Source organism: Neodiprion fabricii, chromosome 4, assembly GCF_021155785.1.
Source record: "Neodiprion fabricii isolate iyNeoFabr1 chromosome 4, iyNeoFabr1.1, whole genome shotgun sequence".
Lineage (NCBI taxonomy): Eukaryota > Metazoa > Arthropoda > Insecta > Hymenoptera > Diprionidae > Neodiprion > Neodiprion fabricii.
The window spans coordinates 24,530,101-24,553,360 of NC_060242.1; the positions used below are offsets into that span (position 1 = coordinate 24,530,101).

The 23,260-nt window shown below is 36.8% G+C and overlaps 2 protein-coding genes across 3 annotated transcripts; one reads left to right on the forward strand and one right to left on the reverse strand.

Moving 5' to 3' along the window:
- Positions 1-1,510: 1,510 nt before the first annotated feature.
- Positions 1,511-18,124, reverse strand: LOC124180036. 2 transcript variants are annotated; one of them, XM_046565019.1, is made up of 8 exons: positions 17,867-18,124; positions 16,813-16,887; positions 6,105-6,229; positions 4,349-4,709; positions 4,154-4,287; positions 3,742-3,914; positions 2,777-2,985; positions 1,511-2,204 (listed from the first exon to the last, which is right to left on the reverse strand). In XM_046565019.1, the coding sequence occupies exons 4-8, from the start codon at positions 4,416-4,418 to the stop codon at positions 2,053-2,055; spliced, it is 738 nt and encodes a 245-aa protein (XP_046420975.1). In that variant the 5' UTR covers positions 4,419-4,709; positions 6,105-6,229; positions 16,813-16,887; positions 17,867-18,124; the 3' UTR covers positions 1,511-2,052. The 2 variants fall into 2 exon arrangements, with proteins under 2 accessions (XP_046420975.1, XP_046420974.1); XM_046565018.1 differs by lacking the exon at positions 17,867-18,124 and having other exon boundaries at positions 4,349-4,695.
- LOC124180032 lies at positions 7,974-15,950 on the forward strand. The gene is made up of 4 exons (XM_046565014.1): positions 7,974-8,361; positions 12,358-12,620; positions 14,248-14,359; positions 14,701-15,950. The coding sequence occupies exons 1-4, from the start codon at positions 8,292-8,294 to the stop codon at positions 14,994-14,996; spliced, it is 741 nt and encodes a 246-aa protein (XP_046420970.1). The 5' UTR covers positions 7,974-8,291; the 3' UTR covers positions 14,997-15,950.
- Positions 18,125-23,260: the final 5,136 nt, after the last annotated feature.

The window sequence follows — 23,260 nt, forward strand, 5'->3', positions numbered from 1 at the left end:
GATCTGTTGGACCAGCATTCAATTATAGCAAGAGCTATAAGAACGAGTAACCACAATTAAAAAGAATAGTAAAACACACTAGATTTTTAGGTCACAGCTATGAAACTTACTTTCATTCTGCACCCACAACTATATTTTACCGAAAATGTTTTTTAGTACGAGAAATCAAAATACAAAGAATATTTTCGCTAATACAGTTTACTTTCTTTATAAACAATGCAATCATTTATGTCGTTAAAAGTTTGAACCAAAAGAAGTATTATTTATAATTGGCCAAATACATTTCTTTTCATCTTTAATATACGTACCTAAATATTTGAGATTGAGACTCACATTTTTATACCTTGCTTTTGTCGCTCGAGTAGGACCGAACATCTCAATATTTGGTTAACGTCAAAATAAAAAGACAGTCCGCGTTCGGCACTGCCAGCTTGTATAACAAAAGTACAAACATTGATTCTCAAGCTAGTTTGGATACTTATGGTATACTTCTTTTTAGTTTTCAGTCAGTATTTGTAATATTTTTGTTTCAACCTCGTAACGGTTTGTTGTAAAACAATCGTAGGAAATATTTGAGATTTTCAAAAGATCTGTAATTTCATCCAAAATAAAACGTGACTTATCATATAAAACTATAACAAAGACGGTGAAGTTGAGTAAAAGTGTTAAAATATCACGGTGTAGACTGAGAGAAATTTTTAGTTCAGGTTGCCGCTCAGTCCTTAAATATTTTCATTTTTTACCACTATCGAAAAATATAGTTCTAGGTACAAAATGAATATTAGTTTTGTAGCTGTTACCAGAAAGTCTGGTATCCGTTACTATTCTTTCTCATTACGATCACTGTTACTATATTTTCTTGTAAATGTTGTGGAAATTTAATGCTTGTGCAACAATAAATTGATGTTAAAGCCTTATTTAATTAAAAAAGTACAGTAAACCGAACACATAAAATATACCATATTTTGAAGGCTCGGAACTGTAACGATTTTCCGAAAACTCCAGAGATGCTGACAAACTTGAGTGATTACTCGTTGAACAATTATCAATAAGAGAAAACGTAAGTAATACGATGTTAATTTTCATTGGTATCACATTGCGACGTATGAGAACTATTAAACTAAACAAATTAGTGAAAAAGTGTACCAAATTTTAGTTAAATGATAAAATGCTACGATGAAAATGATATGAGATTTATATTGGTCAAAAGGTCAAAAACGGTATCGTCATTTAGGAGGTTGTGACACCGTAAAAAAATGTTGAAGCTGCAATTTTCTCAGTGTTTGCAACATGAAATGAAGAAGCCTTACAACATCGCCTCGCTATTTAATCCAACTGCTTCTGTAACCTGCCGGTTACAATTGCCGTCTGGTAATTATATACCGCATTGTTACAGCATTGAATAAATAATCGAGCTTGGGAAATGGAAAATAATAATTATACAGATTTGCACGCGCGGTGTGCTACTATAATATGCAATATAGGTATAATAAATCGCCGCTGGCAATAATTTAATTACGTATTCAATTTATTATTATGCGAAAAACTATTACAAAATAAAATAAACAACTATGCGTGTAGGTTCTACTGAATAGATTTAACTCAAAAAAAATAAAAATAAAATAAAATAAAAAAAAAAGAACTAACAATAATTGTAATACATCGAAGAACAATCAGATTTGGAATACCGATTATTAATACTTCGTTGTGAAATAACTATCACAAGAATCCTGTTGGTATAAAGTTAAGAAAGATGATGGCTGATCCGCGGATATTATACTCGAGGTGCCTAACTTTCATTGGGAATATTTCACTCGTGATACGGTGTATATAAGATATATGGAAGTGACGCGAATTAGAAAGTATACTTTAAAAGAAACTATCGCTCTCTCACGCGCATGCAAGACTCTTCTTGTCTGCGATCGAATGTAAGAAATGTTGGATAGATTCGGCGATTGTCTCGAGAAAAGAAAGGCTTTGGAATTCTACAATCATATACCTACTAATCGCATCCAGCCGATTGCCGAGTCCAAATCAGCTCTCTTTATCAATTTACGGACTGAGGAAGGATTCAACAGGCACGTGAAGAAGGAGCTGGTTAACGATCCGGGAGAATAGTATCACAAGTTCTTTTTTCAGCTGCGGTTCCATCGCCTTGAGTACCTCCTGACCGTTCTCTCGTAGAAAGAGGTTGATGGCTTCGGCTGAAACGCGGATATGAACAACCGAGTTAACGATATTCCGTGTCACCGAATCAGATTGTTTTCCCACGATAAAACAGCTCTAAAAGTAACTGAGCTCGATGTTTTTTGGTTGGATTGTATTGTTGCCTCCATTTTCCGCGTGACATAACCTCGTTCACCGATAAGTGGGACGAGCAAAAAATGAAACATGTGATAAAATGACAGGTATATCATATATCAGTCTATTTTATGGACTGATAAAAAATCGTTTATCCAGGATAAAGTGACGGATGAAATCAGAGTCAATAAAACATTCATAGAGTGAAAACGTCCAAGTTGCATGAACGAAATATTTCATGGGGATAACCTAGAGAAGTTCTTTCCTATTTGCAAGGTTGTTTTCAGACTTTGAAAATAATAATACGTTACCAGAGTTTTTGTCTTTGAAAAAGCTGAAAATTAATGACAAAGGTTATGTTGTCAGGGCAAAAAAGATGCCGTTGGGGTGCAGAGATATTACCCAAGCCAAAAACATTGAGCTCTATCACTTATATCCTCGTATCTCATGGTAATACATCAAGGACGCGACTCACTCAGAATCCGATTGTTGTTGAAGATCTTGTCGACTTTCAGGTCGATTTCCTTAACGGCCAATTCGATCTCCAGCGTCTCGACGTGGAGGTACGTCCCACCCTCGTGATAGCTGGTGCTGACAGTGCCCTTGACGATGGCACGAACGTCGTCGAAACGACCGTGGAAAGTGCCGTTGCCACTTGCCGGGAGAATTATCAAAACTCCGGAGCTGTAATTAATTGCCGTATTTCTGTTGTGCAACGAACTCTCACTTGCGTTACAGGAAACAGCCGTTCGTGAGGTTGGTAACGGCGATCAACGCTCCCGTCGTTAATACTCGCACCGAGAAGTCACGTGTGGGGGCGAAATTGGCAAAAAATTGCGAACGTTACGTCGATATTGAAAAAAAACCGCAGCAATTTTGGTTCGCGATAACTATAATCATGATTTATAGAGTCGATTAAGCGTCATCAATTTCACGCAATTTCGCGGTTATGACTACGCGAATGATTAAGAACGTACGATTGGTAAACCGGTGTGAGATACACTGTATTCTAAATTATACCTACTTTGAATTGACGATAAGATTTGCTTAGGTCAAAAATTGATATTATTGTTGACTCTCTTGAATTTTTTTGTTCAAACGATGTGCGACAAATGTTATTCCAAGTTTGGAATCTACGCGACTAGTTTCTTCACGCTGAATCGAGTTTTCATTCGTATGTTTCGTTTTTCCGTGTTCATGGATTTCAATTTTAGCATTGTTGTTGAAATTCACTATGAAATTTGCTCCCATTTCAAACAAAGTTGCGACCATTTTAAGGAATTTGTGTACAGAGGTATTAAGATATGAAGAAAATACGACGCTTTCGTTTTATTTTCCGAATTATATTATTTTTATTTCATTTTGTTACGAGTGAAGTAAAACCGACGTTTTCAACTCGAGACAATGAAATTAGAGTTATATTATAGAAAATTTTTTAACCTGGAGTAATGAGCGTCCATAACGAGGGCTGGAATCTCGATGAGCGCCTCGAAGGGTGATCCGAGCTTGATATCGAAGACGGTGAAGTTACTGGCACCCAAAACGTCCATTTCTTGAAGTTGTATCTTGTACCCATTCCGACCACCAGTGAGCGACAATATTAGTTCCTCTATCTGCGTTGAAGACGGAACGTCAGTACAAAATCACGAATGATAATTTTCATGACACCATTAAGTACCCGTTTTGCTGTCAGTGTTCAGAAAATTGCTGAGACGTAAATGAAAACTAAGCTCGGTGTGTCCTTCCTTCAAAATGGCATCGCGATTATTCGTTTTAAGATCGTTTCTCGCGTTATCGTCTAGTGTAAAAATTGCATGGCTGCGAAATAATTAACGATCGTTGCAAGACTCACTCGAAAAGGCTCGACTGGAGGCAGCTTGATCTCAGGTATTCCGTCCCGAAGATAGGGTCTCAAGTGATGAAGAGCGTCTATGAGGCATTTCTTGAGTTTCGGATCTTTTTTGGAGCACTGTTTCACGTAGGGTCCTAAGGAATGTCGACTCGGTTGATAACGATTCGGGTTCACCTAGTTGATCGGTCTACTTACGTTTCTCGTCTATCCCTAAGGCAAGAACAGTCGTCAACGCCAGGAGGAAGCAGGCGATCACACGTTTCATTTGGTCCAACTTTTTTGACTTGCACTATTTCGATCCCTGAACCCACGAGAGGTTGTCACAGTTAGTCCTTCGGGAAACAAGTGAGTGTAATCACGTCTCGTTGCTATTCAAGTATGGATTGTTCCTAAACGTAGCACTGCTGGAAGACTGAAGCCGTGGGGGCATTGGCAGATGCAGTTTACCGGATACTTTCACTGTTACTGCGAACGGAGATCTCCGCTCCTAGCTTGTCTGATACCCTGGTCAGGGGTAATAACACCTGCTGGTTCCTCGTCTCCTAGAGGAAATAATCTGCCAAATCGATTATCCAATATGCTGAACGATCAGGGGTTAATTATACTTTTGAAAGAATACGCAATCGCAACTTTCTTAATATACCGTCGCAGAACGCATTTTAATTTGTGTCTAAAATGATGAGCTTTTACTTCATGCAGCTTAATAGTACATGACAAAGTGCTTAGTCTTTAAATGTCGAAGGTCAGTACGGTAGTTGATGCTCTATTTCTCTATTTCTCGACACTTTTACATTTTAAATCAACCGATCGAGATCCTGTCACTGTTTTGCTGGTGAGGAACTTTTTCGAATAACTTTATTTTGCAGAAATGTCAGCTTAAATCATCTCTCTCTTTCTACTGTTAATTCATGCTTGTATATTTTGCTGATATTTTAACTGTAATTTCTTCACATTTGTTTTCATGCTGAAGTGCAATCAGATTAATTGTTTATTCAGCTTCTAATAATAAGAGTATTTTTTAACAGCCTGCATAAGACAGTCAAACTGTATAATCTTTGACGTTTGATTCGAAAATTTGAATAGTCATCGATACATTTTATTTTACTCATGAAGCAAGTGTCGCAGTCTTCATTTAAATTCAAGCCCTCGTAATAACTGAACCGAAAGTTCAGAGAATGCAGAATATTACATCACTTTGCAACAAGACGTCGATTTCAGAAATCAATTTACCACAGCTAAGTATAGGATACTTTAAACCAGTGAACAAGTTATGTGTTATGTGCGCATAATTTCTCTTCGCGGTTTTTATCCTTTTTCTACGTCCTGATTACGATTATGGGCGTGGTTGAAAATATGACTTTAAATTCAACTTGTATTATTGTATCTCACCTAAAATCGTTTGAGGATAATGGGTTAAACGAGTCCCGTACCCGTAAAACTATACAGCATTATTTTCTGAAAACGTTCCACGGGCAAATAATCAAAAGCTCAGTTCGCCTGCATTTATGCAATTCACATTTGAGCGTAATCCACCTGCATTTAGGCAACTAAGAGTACATTTTACCAATTGACAATTGGACGATAGGTCCACGTCTCGCTCTCTCCAATGATAGATCACGAAAAAAATGCGGATCGGTAAAATGTGCCCCGAATTGCATATACGCAGGCGGACTTATCCCATGTTTAATTGTCCATGAAACATTTCCACGAAATAACCAGATATATGATACGTACACGGGCCCTTTACGTGACGATAATTCTATTATTGCATAACCTCCGTACGTGCGCCTCTCTACTCGTGTTCAATCTACGCAGTCACCATTTTCTAGGGTTTCATATCAACGATCTGTGATGTAATTTACAGCCTGACCCCTTGTCATCATTGCGAAAATTCTGTTCGAATCACTGGATTACGACACTATAAACTGCTGGGTCGGTTTAATTGACATACCTTTTGTTCGTTGAACTCCTTCAGTTTCCCCACTCAGGATCAAATGTTGGCCATTCCACGGCCAGGTGCAGAAGCGGAAAATCTTGGTAATTGTAGTTATTATGATGTCAGCGAAACTGTAACACCTATGTAATACACGTACATCGCTTAAACGGATCGAATGGAAAGTATGCGTGTATACGTAATCTAAGGAATATATTATGACGCAAGATTCCGCGTTATACTAAATCAGTTTCAGAGGTAATGCGGTGCACTCTTACGAAAATTTCACTTTCAAAAAATACGCTGCTTAATGACGAATGTTAATCTGTTGATCGTCTTCTCATGTTCATTCAACTTTGTTCTTTGCGGTTGGTGCAAAACCTTTTAAACATCAAGGTTAGGAAATACCCATATTTGAAAGATCACTATTTATTAATGGAGTTCAATTTCCGCACTCACATTTCTTTAGTCAAAACGAAGCTTGAGTCCAAATTTCAATCGATTTGACGCATTACACATACAGATAAAGCACATAATACTTCTAAATATGGCCATGTATAAAATTTTTGGATTGTTTGGACATGCTTTCTTAGGTAGGTATATAAGCCTCAAGATAATCCATTATATTGAGAAAATCTCTTATACTTTATAAATGTTGTGGCATCTTGATTCATGCAGTTAAAACAGCAGAGTCAATTTTGTCAGATCCAGATAAATTACAACCCTAAAATTACGAGTAGTTTATCTGTTCCCAGTTCTGTAGCTTGGTTACAGAAAGTTTTCGTGTTTAGAGAATTGAAAATAGTACAACCCATAGTATTGGGAATTGCAAATGATTCAGTCTGAAGATATATCTTATAACTGTCTTGTAGCATAATTCTGTAACAAAGCTAAACAAAGACATTATTTGACCAATCACAAATTGAAATGTCTTCCTGCAACTTACAAGATATTATCGATTTCAAATAGTTTTCTAAGCTTTCACAGTGCCACTTTCTTTCATTTGTGAAGACATTTAGAATTCTGAAATGTGAAAACCTTCTTTCAAATGCCAATAAACTTTACGTAACTTGAAATTTGTAGCTTTGGAATTAATTACTGATATGACTCTCATGTTTATTAAATATATATTCTGCAGCGCTGCGGTAACATACGAATTAACACCGACTGTACGCCAGTTACCAGAATCGCTGATCAACTCTTGACACTTGTCTTAATCTAGAGTAGTGTTTGAGCTTGACCAAGACTGTTCAGACCTGTTTCTCGCTGGAAAAATATTTCCGCCAAGTCTGATCATACATTACGATGTTCACTATGTACGTAAAAACTTCTCGATAAATCTTCTGCAATCTTTACGACAACCCATTCACATCTCCGTACATACAGCTAATTCTTAACCACAACCTGGCTGATAATTATCTCGGTAAATATCGTTCTCGACTGATCACGGAGTAATCTGTATCTGTTTTCATCTGAAAACTCGTCGCAAAAACTGTTTGTTCGGAGAGATTTGCGCGTAAATTTTTTTGCCACTTAAATTCCACACACGCATAGAGATCGTGATTGTCCTCTTGTCAGAATGAACAGTGAACCGAACACATGTTTGACTTTATATAAAGCCTAGGACTTTCTCGTATAGTTTTTGTCGGCTCGCAGAAGAATCGTATCTGATTGGCCTGCTCGGCAGTCTGATTCGGAGAGCCTTTCAGTCCGTCCTGAGTCTCTATTCGAGAACTCCAGAGGCCAAGATAAAAATGTTCCCACCTCTTAAAGAGGGTGCATGCAGGGAAAATGGAGTTCAGAGTTCGAGAATCGATCGGTGCGATTCACGTTTTTCGGTGCCTCGTTTTCGTTAATCGGTCCTCGCCAACGGCTGGTTACTCAACGGCGAAAGATTCTCATTGAATTATGTAATGGCAGAAACTAAAATTCTTACATGGGATAAACTTGGTGCGGTGTGTGTGTGTGTGTGTGTGTGTGTGTGTGCGTGTGTGTCTGTGTGTGGTAATGCGGCCTAGGACAGCCCCACTGAGATGCAATGCGCGGAGTGAAAGTACACTGGCAAACACCACGCGTGGTGGTGACTACTGGCTAAACTTGAGGCTAACGTTTTATTTACCTGGTACAACACGCCGGAGGCTTCCGAGGGGATCATTTGGTCAAAGAACGCGGTAATCCACGGGCAAGGAACAACGCGGCGACGCCATGCAGCTCCAGATATTGATAATTGGTGGGCTTTTGCCCTTTTGGGCGGCGGGCCAAGCCCAGAAGTTCGGTGAGTACGATATAAAAAGTGCAATAATTGTTCATCCCGATCGGTCGTCTTCGCGATGCTCTTCCTCTCTGTCGAGTAAAAGTGATTACGGGAAAACGTTCGAACCTAGTAATGGTTACCACTTGGATCGCGGGTTGTGACGCAATAGTATCGGACAAGTGTTTGTTCATTTACGGTCTTGTGAAAGAATGCATGAAAGGTCTTGAGTATAAGCGTAATTGTGTCGTGCTAAAACAGTCACCGCCGGGGAATTGTTTTCGTAGATAAGTTACAGCTTCGTCTGTCATTCCTTCGCACAAGCATTATATTTATCGCTTTAATAAATAGTGGAGATATTTTCAATTCATCCGCGGATTGTGATTAATGAATAAAAAAATTTAATTTGATCAATTATCGATATATCACCGTAACATGAACGAAGGATTTTCATTCAAACTACATATTTGTGTTACCGATAGCTGACTACATAATAATATAGGCTCACCCAGCATTTTTTGTCTAATTTTTAAGGCCGAAATTTCTGTCTACTTATAAATTGCATATATATAACGTACACTGATTATTAGATATCAGAATCTGGCAATTTTTAGGCCTTTGGGCCTTACCGTTTACCAAAACCGTGTTCATCAGTTCTATCACATTTTCGAAATGGGCTTTGTCTTCGAAGTTTTAGGAACTCCTATCGTCGGAAAGAACACAACCCTGTATATTATTATATAATAACGTTCGATCTTGCCGAATATGAAATCTGTATTAAGGTAGGTTTTCAAAAGTCACAAATAAGCGTATGTTCGATACATTTGGTCCAAAAAATAAATTGTTTTCATGTTTTCATGTCATCAATTTCGGAGTACATCCTGACATATTTAGAGTGAAGTCAGGGAGTGATAAAAATTCGAAGACAAAGGTTCAAATGGAGACCATGATAAAATCGACCAACGTCTGTCTCCTAAACGGCTAGGCACAAGGGTTTAAAAGTTGGAGGTTTCACATATTTCCGTGTACACTGTAACATATCCAAATTGCAGTTACGCCGAAAATTGGTAAATCAACCAACATAATAAACACATTAAGCTGAAATATAATTGGTTTAAAGTTGTTCATTATTCTGATTACAATTTTTGGGATCCGAAAAGAAGTCTTAGAGAAGAATAAGAATAAGAAGAATAACTCGATTTGGTGAAATTCTGAAGTAGGTATATACTTATTTCGAAAATTTGTCTGCCTAAAGCGTTCTCCAGTCGAATGGAACTATCTGCGACTATTATTCAACAATGCAAATTATTATGAACCGATCGCATGATATTTGTTTGACTGATTGAAAAGTATACCGGCTTCGATATTTGGTCAAGTTAAATAAATATCAGTTGCATCAGCAAAACTTTTCACTTCGCAGACTTTTACATTTCGGAAGAACGTGTCGTCTTCATTATTTACAGCAACTTGATTATGCAGCCGTCTAGTCAAAAATATTTCCTAATATTTCATCTGAGCGTCTAGATCGTTTCGTTTGGACATTATGCAAGATCTCTGACATGAATAACACACACCTAAGATAAAGTAGTCAAGAAATTAACGTTTTCTGTTCAGTCCAAATCAATCCGACGTAATGCAAACACTGATAATTAATTTATATTAGGACCGAAAATGATGAACTCTCCTTCAAAGTCGTGCACGAAACGTCATTCCACCGTCTTTGTAATGTCTTTCGGGAGTTTTGTTAACTTTGTACGAATGTTTCGCACTTTGTTTTTGCTTCATCTCTTACCCGAATGACGTAATACATCGCAAGTAGCGAAGATGAATTTTGACCTTGATGAATCCGAGAAGATCAGTTTATACATCCATAGGTAATCCATCATAGTTCTAACATTGAACCGTCTATTTCGAATAAACATTCAATGTTAAAATTGCAAAGTATATGTAAGCCTTTAGAAAACGATTCAAAGTTTTCGGACGTGAATTTCTTCGAAGCTAGTTATCGACGTATTATAGACCTGAATTTTGCGACTGTCATGCGTGACTTGAAATCCATAATCAATGCAGGGTTCTACTGACATCCGAAAAGGATTAAAAGACCAAAGACGTGGAAGGTTCCCATTGAAATAATTTTACCATCGACAAAACAGCGTTGTTTAAAACGAAAAAAAAAAAAATTAATGGCAAGTCATTGGATTTGAATATTGTTTTGCCAATAATGAAATTGTTTTGCTGGGATTTTCCGTACGTGTTATTTTCATCCTTTTTGCATGTTAACAGGACGCTACGTTAAAGGATGTTTACGCAAAAATGCTGCGTCGTAATTGCGTTAATGTGTTGTTTAATTTTAGTCGGAGCCGACATCTGTATATTTGGACCTATGTGACCATGGGTCGCTAAATTCATTATACCGACGTCTATCCTGTCGTTTTTTGGTTGTGATTTATACGATCATAAATAAGATTTGCACTTACAGTCAGAGACATTGTGTAACAAGAAGACAAACTCGGTCTACGAATCATATCGCAAATTTACGCTCGGCCATAAAAAACCAAGTTTACCTCCTTGTTACACAATATATACCATTCAATCACATTCGGTCGACTGAAGTGAAACTTTGCATGCTGAAACAATAAGTAATTAGAAATTGTTTGTCTCCGAAAAACTGTGCGTTGAAAAGGTCAAATTCAAAATTTACCCCATACGTTGCCAGATTGAAAATTACTTCCTTGCTCCTTAGCATTTCGTCTAAAATAAGCGAGTATCAAAGCAGTTACATCAAGAAATTTGCTTCAACAAAGTTACATAACGAGCAAATAAACTTACTATTTTCGTCGAAACTGCAGCCATCAGTTGTGTCAAATGTTCTATTTCTATTTATCGATTCTTTTTTTTTTTTTTTTAACTTGTAGCCGAAGGTAAAACGAATACAACCAGTTATCGAAACTGTGTAGGCGTTAGGATTTGCTCGCACGCATACGTGAATAAAATAGGGGGCCCTTAGATTTTCCGTACTAATCGTTCGTCGCTATCGCATGTCATGTAATACTTTTTTGGCGGTACGTTGTGAGGCCTGAATTACACATTGTACATGTTCATATCTGTAGTAGCTTAGAAAGTCAATCAACTCTGTTTCGCTCGGTTGATGAGGAATGGCATAACAGTGTTACTAATTTATGTACCGTCTCAATACTGCTCTCAACTTTTATCGTCTGATCATTACCTCCACGTTCGGTCGTAACGACTCTTCGGTGACGTATTCATCGTCAGAAAGAACCGCCGAACACGTACGGTGTTCTCTGCCATTCTCAGTCTCACAAAATTTCGACCTACCGGTTCGTCCGAGGAGAAAGTCGTTCATACGTTATTACGTATATTCGTCCAGACCTGAGTTTCGGCCAATTTATTTATTTAGGTATTCGCTTCTTTTTTTTTGTATTGACAAATCGAACGTAACCTAAGGGCCAAATTTCTGCCCCCACTTTACTGGCTGGCCTCTGCTACGAAACCCAAACCGACTCGAAGATGCCTTCATTTTTATTTGAAATTTGCACAGATTTGATTGGAACTAAACGCATGTAATACACACAGAAAAAATTGTTTTTGGTTTTATCAAATGTGACAAAAGAAATGCCGTTTGATTGAGTCGAAAACGTGACCATAACAACAATTTCGATTATGCACGGATTCTAACCACATTTATTCGAATCAACGAAACGACTTTTTTACGCACTTTATTGCCATGTTTGGTGAATTTAACACATTTTTTTTCTTTGTCTGGATACCCTCAAAACAGAGCGCATTCAGATACGACTACAATGAATTCGTACAAGTGTTAATTTGCGATTGTGGAATAAATTTACACTATTCGACCATTAATTAAGAACCTGTTATTCCTGACCCAAACATCGAATTCTGATAAAATCCGGTGTTTTAGACACCCGTCATTCATGTATTAATAGAAAATTGTTAAAATAGAAGAATGCATTTTGATCAAAGTTTTAATCTGGCTTTTAGAGGACAACTTCGCAAATTGCAGAGTAGGGCAGGCGGGTTTCGACGCGTGTGTAAGAGAAGGTTTGAACGCGGTGAGGCCCTTCTTCAAGACTGGACTTCCTCAGTACAACGTCGCGCCCTTCGATCCCTTCTTTGCCCAGGAAGTCACAGCCAGCAGAGGTGTCCCGGCCCTTGGATTCACCCTAACCCTCAGGAACGTCACCGAAACCGGTTGGTCGGCTAGCAAAGTCACGCGATTCGTTAGCGATTTGTCCAACTACAGGGTGAGTGTAAAACCGTATGGTTTGAGGAAAAAGCCCAGCTTTTTACAAAAGGTACTACGACCGGTTGATTGCATTTCCATCTGCACAATTAGTCTAATTTGCTAGATGTTTAAACACGGGAATCCGAGACAAATTGTCGAACTCAAAAAATTGTGACATGGTGAACGATGCCAAGTAGACACAGTGATACACACTTAAAAAAAAAAAAAAACGATATGAACGATCAACCGAAACGTTTTTGTAATGAATTATATCGAAGTATGCAACAGTGAATTGCAATAAATTAAAACCCAAAGATTGTGTACGCGATTCAATCAAAATTCTAGGAATTATATATTTTCTTGATGTTCGAGCAGTTTTCCAGTCGAAACTTGAGAGATATTTTAAAACAATGCGTCATATATACCTCCATCGAATAGCTGATTCTTTTCCGAAATTCTATTTCAATTGATTGGGGCAAGTAAAATACAAGGCATTTTACGGCCGTGGGTAATCAAGTAAATTTTACAAGGAGAACAATTTTATTTGATTAATTTATTAGGTATCAATTTTGAATGTCAAATCGCAAATAGGTCCGATAATCAATCTTATGTATGTACGTGGCGCTATTTGAACCGTTGGAAAAATTGGAGCGTGGTTTTTCGAAAAGACTATATTCGATGGAATTTTAGAATGTCAATTTAACATTATTTCATGTTAAATTTTCGAAATGATCACAAAAAAATTCTATAACAGTCCGTATTGGAAAAATTTTATCAATTTCAACACCACCATTATTTACAGTGCACAATTGAAAAATTATTCCAACAAAAACTTCGCGAATGTAGCATTAATAATAAGTCGGAGGAGCTTGTCGACTGGTGATGTAAAGTTTCATAAAATACCAGTAGCAGTTCGACAATTCCAATGTATTTACAGATGCATAAATTAGAAAGGAAAGTGTACGTGCGTATTATCTCATTAAATCTGGAGTTCACGACGGGACTTGGCCTGATTGTTTTTGAGTCGATGAAAAATTTTTTTCTTGCATATATATTCTACGATTAAACGTAAATCATTTGCAGCGTGAAAGAAAAGTTGTTACGTATGATAAGTTGCGTCTTATCTTCTCCTTGCACGCGACACAAGATATATATGTATATATGTTTTAGAAAGATTGCAGTAACACTAACAGCAGCTATAATTTTGCGCTTGAATGTGGAATGTTCCATCAAGATTGCAGCAATAGTGTAATGCATTATATCCACAATATGCATATATAATTATGTGGGTGGTCCTACGTAAGAATAATCAGTAGATTTTGGAAAGTTTTCCACCTCCCTCTGTTGTTATTAATAAAATCTTCAGGGAACAAGATATTGCTGCAGTAAAATTTTAACCGTCCGACTGTTAAAAATGTCTCGACAACTTCTTTGTACAATGTAAATCTCGTGAAACATATTTTTACAAAAATCGTAACTTCGTTAATAACTCTATAGTACGTGGGTCGATTCTTCCATTTTACACTGGCAAAACAGATACACCAGATCTTGTTAATATGCACGATATTTTAACGAATGTGCGAACAATGGTTACTTGCTCTTATTTAACCCAATATTACAATATGCCTACCACTTTGAATTTTCAGGTTCAATACACGCAAAGTTTTCCCGAAAAATACTTGGCCGGTGATTACGAGTTCAAGGCCCAGATTTTTAACACTAAAATAGCCAACAAAGGGAAGTTTACGCTGACGTTGTGTAAGTATTTCCGACCCACCATCAATTTGGATAATAATAAGACAGTACGGAAAAATTTGAGCTGAAAAGTTGCGGTGGAAGTTTGACAATTAATTGTATTTTTCAAATATTTCATAACCACTAACATGGTGTATATATTATTTATACAAAGTTGAGTTGCCTGAAATCCATCAGATCAAATTCGTATATTAAAATTTGGCATTGAAATTCATCGGTAATCATAAAATTTAGCAAGGTCACTACTTTGCGAAGTCTGGTTCAAATCTCAGTGGTCGGGCAAATTTCATTACACGAAATTGTTGAATTGGTGGAATTATTTTACTTGTTTCTATTTTTTTTAGACGACCTGGTGCAGACGACGATGATCACCAGAAAGCCGAATTCTAAGCTAACGGCGAGCATCGACGTCGAGAAGATAAGCAATCTCGAGCTCCACATCACGAACCTGTTGCAAGGACGGCAATTGATCGAAACGGTCCTCGACAGGATTATAAACACGATGTGGCAACCAGGCTTTGTGGTGACCAGAGGTCTGATAAACGAGTTGGTATCCACCGCTTTTACGGAGATCTTCGGCAAGGCCTTCCAAGATTTCCCGTTCGAAAAACTTTTCAAGTCAAAATCGAAAGACGTTTGAAGTTTGAAATTTCCTGTCCAACAGGTCAAAGGTTTTTAATTGAAGAGGAGAATTTAAAAAGGCTGTGCCATTTTTCTTTTGTCTAGAAAATATCTACGAGCCGAAGCCAATGCCTTCGGAGGAGAAAAATTATTTTCAAAATAATAATGGCACTCACAGCTTTTTTTTAATTCACCTTTTCAATTGTGAATAACGCGCGTATCTGTAAATATAATATCTGTTAAAAAATCAAACACCGTGCGACAACTCGTGAATGTCAACGGTTTTTCTTAATTGTTGAAATATTAATCGCTGTAAAACGCACAGAGAGCATTGCTTTAGAGACTCTTCAACGATTCAACGATGTGCTACTTCACATCATACCCTCTTTAAATAGTATCGTGTAATTGTAATTGTAAATTGTAGCTATGTAAGTATCGCTTTTTGTCGCAGGCTCATTTTAAGAATCGATAATCGATATAAACTCAGATAAACAATATAATTATTTGTAACTGTAGTCCGTTGATTGTTTAAGTGACTGCAGTTTCATGCAAAAGGTGTTGTGACATTAGTTCAGTGAGATCAAGAAAAACTGTTTGAATCCCCGTAAAATTATAGAAAAAAGAGAAACGTTATAAATCTGAGTCGAGGAGTTCAGCAGACCTAATTAGCTATTTTACGAACTACGGTTGCGAACTAAATTTGCGATTCCATCTTCTTTCCTACTTGAAAGCATCGAGAAAATCAGTGTTTAACGTAAACAACAACGTATTAATTTTTACTTTATTACCCGACATAATACATATATCGTGTTCATTGTTCGTAATTTTTCGCATTCCTTTACGTACACTTTTCCTGTAATTACTGCCTTCTTTTGAGTAATACCTCCAAATTTCTGTGTTGAATTGTTACTATATTATTTTGTACGATAACTGTATAAAAGATTGGGAGAAATATAATCTAAGGTTTTGTCTAGTTCTTTTTTTACTTCTGTCGCTCTCCTGAACACAGACCGATTGGGCACAGCGATTTATCGGACACAGTCCATTTTGGTGGCCAATAATGGTGTCCTATCGGGTGATGTTCAAACAGGCTTTTTTCCGCGCAAATTGTCAACAGTGAGAAACGCCTGAGTGCCGGAGTTAGGCATGACGCGCGTGCATCGTATGCTGCCTACCTTCAGGCTTCATTGTTACTTTATTGTTTGTGCTGACATTTTTTATCGACTTTTAGAGGATACTCCCAATCATTTAGTACTCAATTCGTTCTCAGGTAATACAAGCCAAGAATTAGTTATAGCAAAGAAATAATATCTCGTAGACAAAATAGTTAGAGTCATGATGAATCGAGAACTGAAATATTGGTTGCAGTAATTGAAAAGCATAAAGTCAGAAAATGAAAGAGTCTTGATCCTTGAGGATTATGGAAAATGATCGTGAGATAAACCCTCGCGGAAACTTTTGGGAGATAACTAATCCTGTTATGAATGATGAAATTTTCATTAAAAAAAGTACTATTCAATAATGCCATATTATTCGATTATATTCATGTTTTGACGACGTCATTGTTAAATAGCCGATGTAAATAAAATGTTAATTGAATTGTATGACCGAAGTGATACGTTAGAAACAAGCAACGTTCATTACAAGTGTCGTAGCGTACTGTCCTAAATTTTAGTCAGCTGATTATATTACTGCAATTGATTTCTAGTGGTCTTTAATACTGTACGAATATGATCATGAAGAGGGGGATAGAATATGACGATTTGATAGCTAAATAAACATTTATTCATCAAGTGGATGAATTCATCGTTCGAGAAAAAAAATGTCTGACTTACCGAAACGTTTCCGAGATATCGAAGCTTATAACTTGCAGACTGAGAGAACAGGAGGCTGAACTGTTGATGGTACATCTGTTGATATATTTTGTAGATACATTCTCGATAAGTTTAATTGTTTTTTATGCACAAACGTCATCAATTGCACAGGAAGGATTATATTGATTATTATTATCTTGGTATATATGTGTTAGACGGAGAGAAAGGATTATTTAGGTTAAGCGATATTCGTCTGATTCAACTAAATGCTATAGTCAAATGCAGCCAACAGAATACTTGCTTAGTTTAAAAAAATACTTTTGTCGAATGAAATACTCGTGACGACTCAACATAGAACAGAATCAAGCCTTTGAATGATCACGGCTATCAATTTATTGAAAATAACACAGTGCTAATACGTTGCAATAATGTGAATTTTGTATCAGGGAAATGTGTGATTGAAATGACTAAAAATTTGATTGAACGCACCTCAATAGTTTTATTTTAAAAATATGGAATCGTTGTATCAGAACAAATTAAGCTTGTTTTAAAATTCACGTTTCGTCGAATTAAGAGTTGAATGCTTGAAACTGGTAATTAAATTTGTTGTTACACAAAGAGCTTTTATATTAACTGCACGCTTGAGTTAATTAAACCGCACAAAACGTATTCTTCGAATTATGCCACTTGAAATTTTGTTATCTTAGAGTGTTATGAGATTTACTCGATTAATACTGGATAAATCCAAAGCTTATTGTTGTATACGTAAAAGTACTAATCGAACATGTGTTTAAAGTTTGTGTTTTTATTTCGTCAATATCAATAGCGATGTCTCGTAATATGATGTTACATTCTCATCGTCTGTATTAGGTTTGCTGTCGAATTTATAATACGTTACGGTATCGGACCTCCTAGTCGACTACCCGATGTTGTAAGTATCTCTGAAGCTATTTTTGTAGCGCGAGAGTTCGCCACCTAGTGAACGGTTATGGTACTAGTATACTGATGTTAACGTGAATGTATACATCAATACTTATACGTATACTTGTTTCAAAGTACATAGTGTTTCTGTTACCTCATAATCAAATCGGTACAACTGATGCAGTCAGTTAGGCCAAGCAAGCCTCGCTTAGATCAACGAAGTATGGCATTCAATAGGCGTAAATTTCTTGTTGGCTAGATCCATCTACTTATTTTATTTGAAGTACCTAATCGTTTCTATCAAAAAACATGCGGCTTGGAGGAACAATGTATAAACTTCAAATGTAATGATATTTAGTTGACTCAATTTCTGAAATACATCAAAAGGTTCACTCGAATCAATACTTCACTTGATCGCGACAAGAAAGGCTTTTGTTGAATCAACGAATTCGTTCGACTAAATCATTTTGATAAATTGATTAAATCGAGATTGTTGACTGAAGAAAAATAGAAATGTACGAACTTTTGAATTGATTGTTGTATGATATCGTGCATATCTGGTTCTCGGTCCACGAATAGACCGAAATCGTGATCGTCGTAGGTTTAAAAGTTCGACTCTGTGAACGAGAGGAATATTGCCATCACTCGAACAGACACACGTTTTTTGGAGTGGTAAATTGACTCGAAAATATGGTGAAAATTAATCGTTTGATCAATGTGAAGAAATTGTTATCAGTCAGTATTCCGGTCACTCGGGTTGCGCGTTAAGTGAATTAGTCAGTTTTGAAAATAGAAGTATAAATCACTCCACTTCTCTTGACCTACAGGAAGTCATGAAAATGCGATATGGCAGCGGGTACTGGATATTATAAGAGCGCACAAATCCACAGTGAGACATTCGATTTGCCAATATAAATCCCACCTGTAAGAGTAGATTTAATTTTGAAGAGTTACAGCTATGAAATCATCTCGTCATTCGTTCTTTGAGATGGGCGATGATCCTTGATTTTTTCATACGTGAAATTTGATCCTTATAAAATTCATTTGGGTTTATTCAAGGCCCAGGGGTAATAATTGAAAGTCAAGCCGAATGCTGTAAGTTTGATGGCCACATAATTTGCATAGCTCCAAAGTCGACATTATATTGCCACATTGCACAATGAAACCTGATTAGTCGTAATAGTTAAATTCTGAACATACGAATTGTCTATTCTTTACTATGCTGACAGTGATTTTTATTCGCAAAGCATTGGGCCTGAGGATACTTGTGAAACGATAGAGCATTTATGGAATACGTGCTTTGCTTGGCAGACGCGATTTGATTAAGATAACACGATGCCATCTGCAGGACAATGAAAATCGACGTCCAGACGGTGTGATGTTTATTGTAAGCTCCACTCTATTATTCTGGGCATTGATCGGAAATTTTATTACTTGCATTATATTAAACTGGTAACATAAGCGATAGGTCGCAATTTTTTTGGGTTGGGTAATATTTTTAATCGCGATGTAACCTCGGTAATCCAAAACTGAAATGAGCCAATAACGAAAAGTGTGATGAACTGATTTATTAATATATTCTACGGAATGGTAGAAAATTGTTCATAGGACAAGGTATGATAGCTGAAATGACGTAATAAAATATTCATAGGTTCAAAAGTTTGAAGTGGCCACTGTCAAATATTTTATGGAGATCACATGAAAAAGATTGTTCATTTTTATAAAACGGTTTTGATTCTCTGAAAATAATGATCATCCAGTTTTTGATTTTGGTACAGCTGAAAATGAATGTCGAGGTTGCATTAACACAGCCGAGAAGGTGCTCTAAACAGATGAAGATATTACCTACCGTAAAAGCAGCGAAATGCGTCACTTGTATAATCACTTTACTGTAACACAAGTGGTGGAATTTCAAAATGAGGCCGCCGATCGAAACAATCCGATACAACAATCGAGCTTTATGGTAGAAAAAAAACTCTCGACAACTGAGCTGGTATCTATTTCTTTCGAAGAGCTTTTCGACTTGGTCTTTCAAATTATGCGATCACGAAAACTTGCGAGACAAAATTAGAAGCATGGCTGGTTTCTAAAACAACGTTGGATAGTTCAGAATTTTCTTTCAATCGCATTCCAATAATTTTTAAGATCCAGCATACGTAGGTATGTGTGATCTTACGTCTTATTATAAAGTCAGTGAATACACATTTCTGAATGCCGGGATATTTTATTTATGTTCAAAAGACCAGACACAAAACGTATAGAGAAAAGTCGATTCAATCGATGTGAGTCCTTCATGCATGACTCGCCGTGAAGTGCGTCAGTCGCACCTGATAGGAATAGAATTTTGCAAAGTATGAGGTGGTGCTTTGTTCAAATTAACACGCAGCGATCTCAGGGTGCGTTACTTGGATTACTGATCATTTGCGACAGCTAAATACCAATGTGCTAAATTTAAATAATGAATTTTACGATGAAACGCTTTGTGCAAAATAACGGAGTCTTCACTGTAGTCGGAACAATGAAATTCAGTTTCACCCAAACTATTTTTGGCGACACCAAAATGTTTCTTCAAATCGATACAAATAGTAAAACTGGATGAAAGGCGATTCTTGAAGGTTGTGTTTCCGTAATCAAATTTCGCTTTATCATACCTCACACGTATCTTGGAGACGGTAAAATTTTATACTTCAAACTGTTAACATAATCATTTAAAAAAATGTGAGTATGATAAAATACAAATGAAAAAAAATAATTTGTCTCAAAGGATTCCAGAATTAGACGATCGAAGTGCCAGCATATATCCGATCTATGAGACGAACAATTATAACGAACTCAGGAATTGCGTACCTATAAGTGAATTACATACCTACATGTTTTTACCCAGAACCGAGTTAGTGCGAAGAATTTGAAAAGTAGAACTGTATCACAAATCAAGATTCACGATTGAGTAAAATGGATGCACCGATTTTTGTTTGCTCTACGGATTTTTTAGATTTAGATTCAAGAATGTCTGATCATATGTACGCGCAGATCTTTTTGTCTTGTTATTTCGATCTTCCAGTGACGTTGTGGTACCTTGAATAAGTGAAAATCTATTCTACCGTGCGAAGTATTCTTCGTTCTTTGAAAAGAAATCTCTCTCATATTATGTTTTCGATTGAAAAATTACATGAAACGTGTTCTCAAGTCAAAGAAACCGCTCACCGCTTGCACATTACCGGAAGAGTTCGATCAAAAGGTTTAATCGAAGTGAAAAAATGAGTGCGGAGTTCCCCGGGTTCAGCCTAAATATTTTTGCTACGAAACCGGTATTTTTCATCACTTCGAATCATTGTAACTGTATCTTAGACCAGTTAAACACTTCGGGTCATCGGCACACGATTAAAATTGGTTCCGCTACAGGTTCAGCTCACGTCAAATTCCAGTTTTTGCCAACCTCTGGCCTGCAATGCGGAACTTTGTGTTTCGCATTACAACTGCACTTTTTAGGATGCTTGCGAAGATTTTTTGAATCGAACCTCTGAAGCAAAGAATCAGACAGCAAGTTTATTCCAAATGTTTTTATAAAATTCAACCAATTTTCAGAATATTTCGTCCAGGATCTGATCACTATATTTTTGAAAACAAAAATCCGAATCTTTTTCTAAGGGTAATTTTTCTTTTAGTGTAGCAGAATGCAAAAAGAAATCAATTACATTCACATTTCATCGTAGATCCAACTGAATATGGATAGAAAATACATTATGTAATGGTACACATTGAACGGCTGCAGAAAATTTCAGAGAAATTTATAACGGTTAAAAATTTTGTACATAGAGCAGCGATATTAGATTCCTAGAGATATTCGGAGGTATTTAGAAATGCAGTTTTGCTGGAGCTTAGGGGCAGGTTTCACAGAGAAAGTCTTGAAAATTTTTATGCAGAATGACAGATTCGAGTAGGATGATTTGGATAATTTGGGAAACTTGGCTGAAAGTTAATACTGTTTTAAATTTGGATATTGGTCGAGGCTGGTCGCCCTGTACATCAGATTTGAGTATTTGAAACCGGGTTAAATCTTCGGATCCAGCGGCTGTGGATAGATAAAATAATAGTAAACTCTTCCTTTTTGATTCTTGTGGTATAGGGAAAAAGTTGTGGTGCCGGGCCCCGTTTCTTATGTCAGGATGCTGCTCGCCTTGAGGTTCTGTCCACAGGGTCGTTGACTCTGCATTCTTACACTCGTTGGATAGTCGAGTGTCTCTCTTTATACAGGGTGTCAGGAATTGTGACAAGGGATTTGAGTCATCGAAATGGATCTTTTTCTTCACTAAAATATCGTGTGATAAATGCCAGGTTAAATTCCAGACACAAATATCCAGAACGCGTAAAGTTTTTGCGAAAGTGAATTATCGCAGCTGGTGTGAAGAGTTTCTTCATCCTAACAAGAAGCCCCTTCTCCTCAGATCTCGCTGGTCAAAAAACTCTTCTTTCTTCACTCGGATGAAAGGGTTCCAATTTTTTTGCTTCGTTAATACGAGGCTTTGCGATATTTGGACCGATTCTGACGCAAGAGTAGGCCAGTTGCATTTGATTACACATTTTTCTGTATCAATTTTATGGTCGAGATTTCTTAACTGCTCTTCGAGTTGATTCTGTATGAAGAATTTTTCTACAATCTTGTCTGCGTCACTTGCCAAATTCACAGAGAATCTCTCTGTAGTCTTGGTTTGTTAATTTGGCACTTCTACAGAGTCATGAGTGAAAATTTACAGCGAACAATTTCATCTGAGAATCGTGAAATGAAAAAATTATTTTAGAAAAAATGTCGAGTAATTTATTCTTTCGGATTATTGTTTGACGAGAATTGAGGTTCGAGGTTTTCGACGAAATTCTCTGACATTGAGGAAACTGTTTTCCGTGTCAGAGCTATTCTTGAGATGAGCTCAAAGTCATCAGTCAACTTGTTTTTCTGTATAATGTGAGATGTACTCGGGATAAATCACTGTGTTTGTTATTCCCTACATGAGAACGGATTTATCCTTGTTACCAACGGAAAATTTAACTTCGGAGTTGAAGAATACATAAATGTTTCTGTTTGTGGTAATTTTTCATGAAAAATTCTTTGGCATAACTCACGGATGTGGTGTCAATGATTATAAAGTAATTAGAACTGCGATGCGGCTTTATTTTTGAGAATTTTGCAATGGTACGTCAGCTTACGATTTCTCTTCCTGACGCAGCCACTTTGTTCCGGCATTTTGAATCTACAAACTTTTCATCCGATTGCCAACGGTACTTTTAGTAAAACTCTGACCGGGAAGGGGCGATTTCATAACATGATAAAGCAATAACAGTCAATGAAATACGAACGGAATATTAAACATTGAAATAAGCTTCGCATTATACTTTTAATCGCCAGCTCTTAAATCGATTTGTCATACAAGACTGACGACTGAACTGCGTCTACTTATGCGTATAGAAAGGTTGGAAATTCCGCTAAAAAGTCTACCGCAAAGTTGTTGCGAGACTTCAAATCTTGTGTGAAACCGCACGAAAAATAACGATT

Excerpts from the sequence above, each read along its gene's own strand:
- LOC124180036 (XM_046565019.1), bottom strand. The coding sequence starts at position 4,418 with ATGAAACGTGTGATCGCCTGCTTCCTCCTGGCGTTGACGACTGTTCTT. Across the intron at positions 3,915-4,153 it reads CTCCAGTCGAGCCTTTTCGA|ATAGAGGAACTAATATTGTC; the intron begins GTGAGTCTTGCA and ends TCTTCAACGCAG. Across the intron at positions 2,986-3,741 it reads ATGGACGCTCATTACTCCAG|CTCCGGAGTTTTGATAATTC; the intron begins GTTAAAAAATTT and ends AATTAATTACAG.
- LOC124180032 (XM_046565014.1), top strand. The coding sequence starts at position 8,292 with ATGCAGCTCCAGATATTGATAATTGGTGGGCTTTTGCCCTTTTGGGCG. Across the intron at positions 12,621-14,247 it reads GCGATTTGTCCAACTACAGG|GTTCAATACACGCAAAGTTT; the intron begins GTGAGTGTAAAA and ends TTGAATTTTCAG. Across the intron at positions 14,360-14,700 it reads GAAGTTTACGCTGACGTTGT|ACGACCTGGTGCAGACGACG; the intron begins GTAAGTATTTCC and ends TATTTTTTTTAG.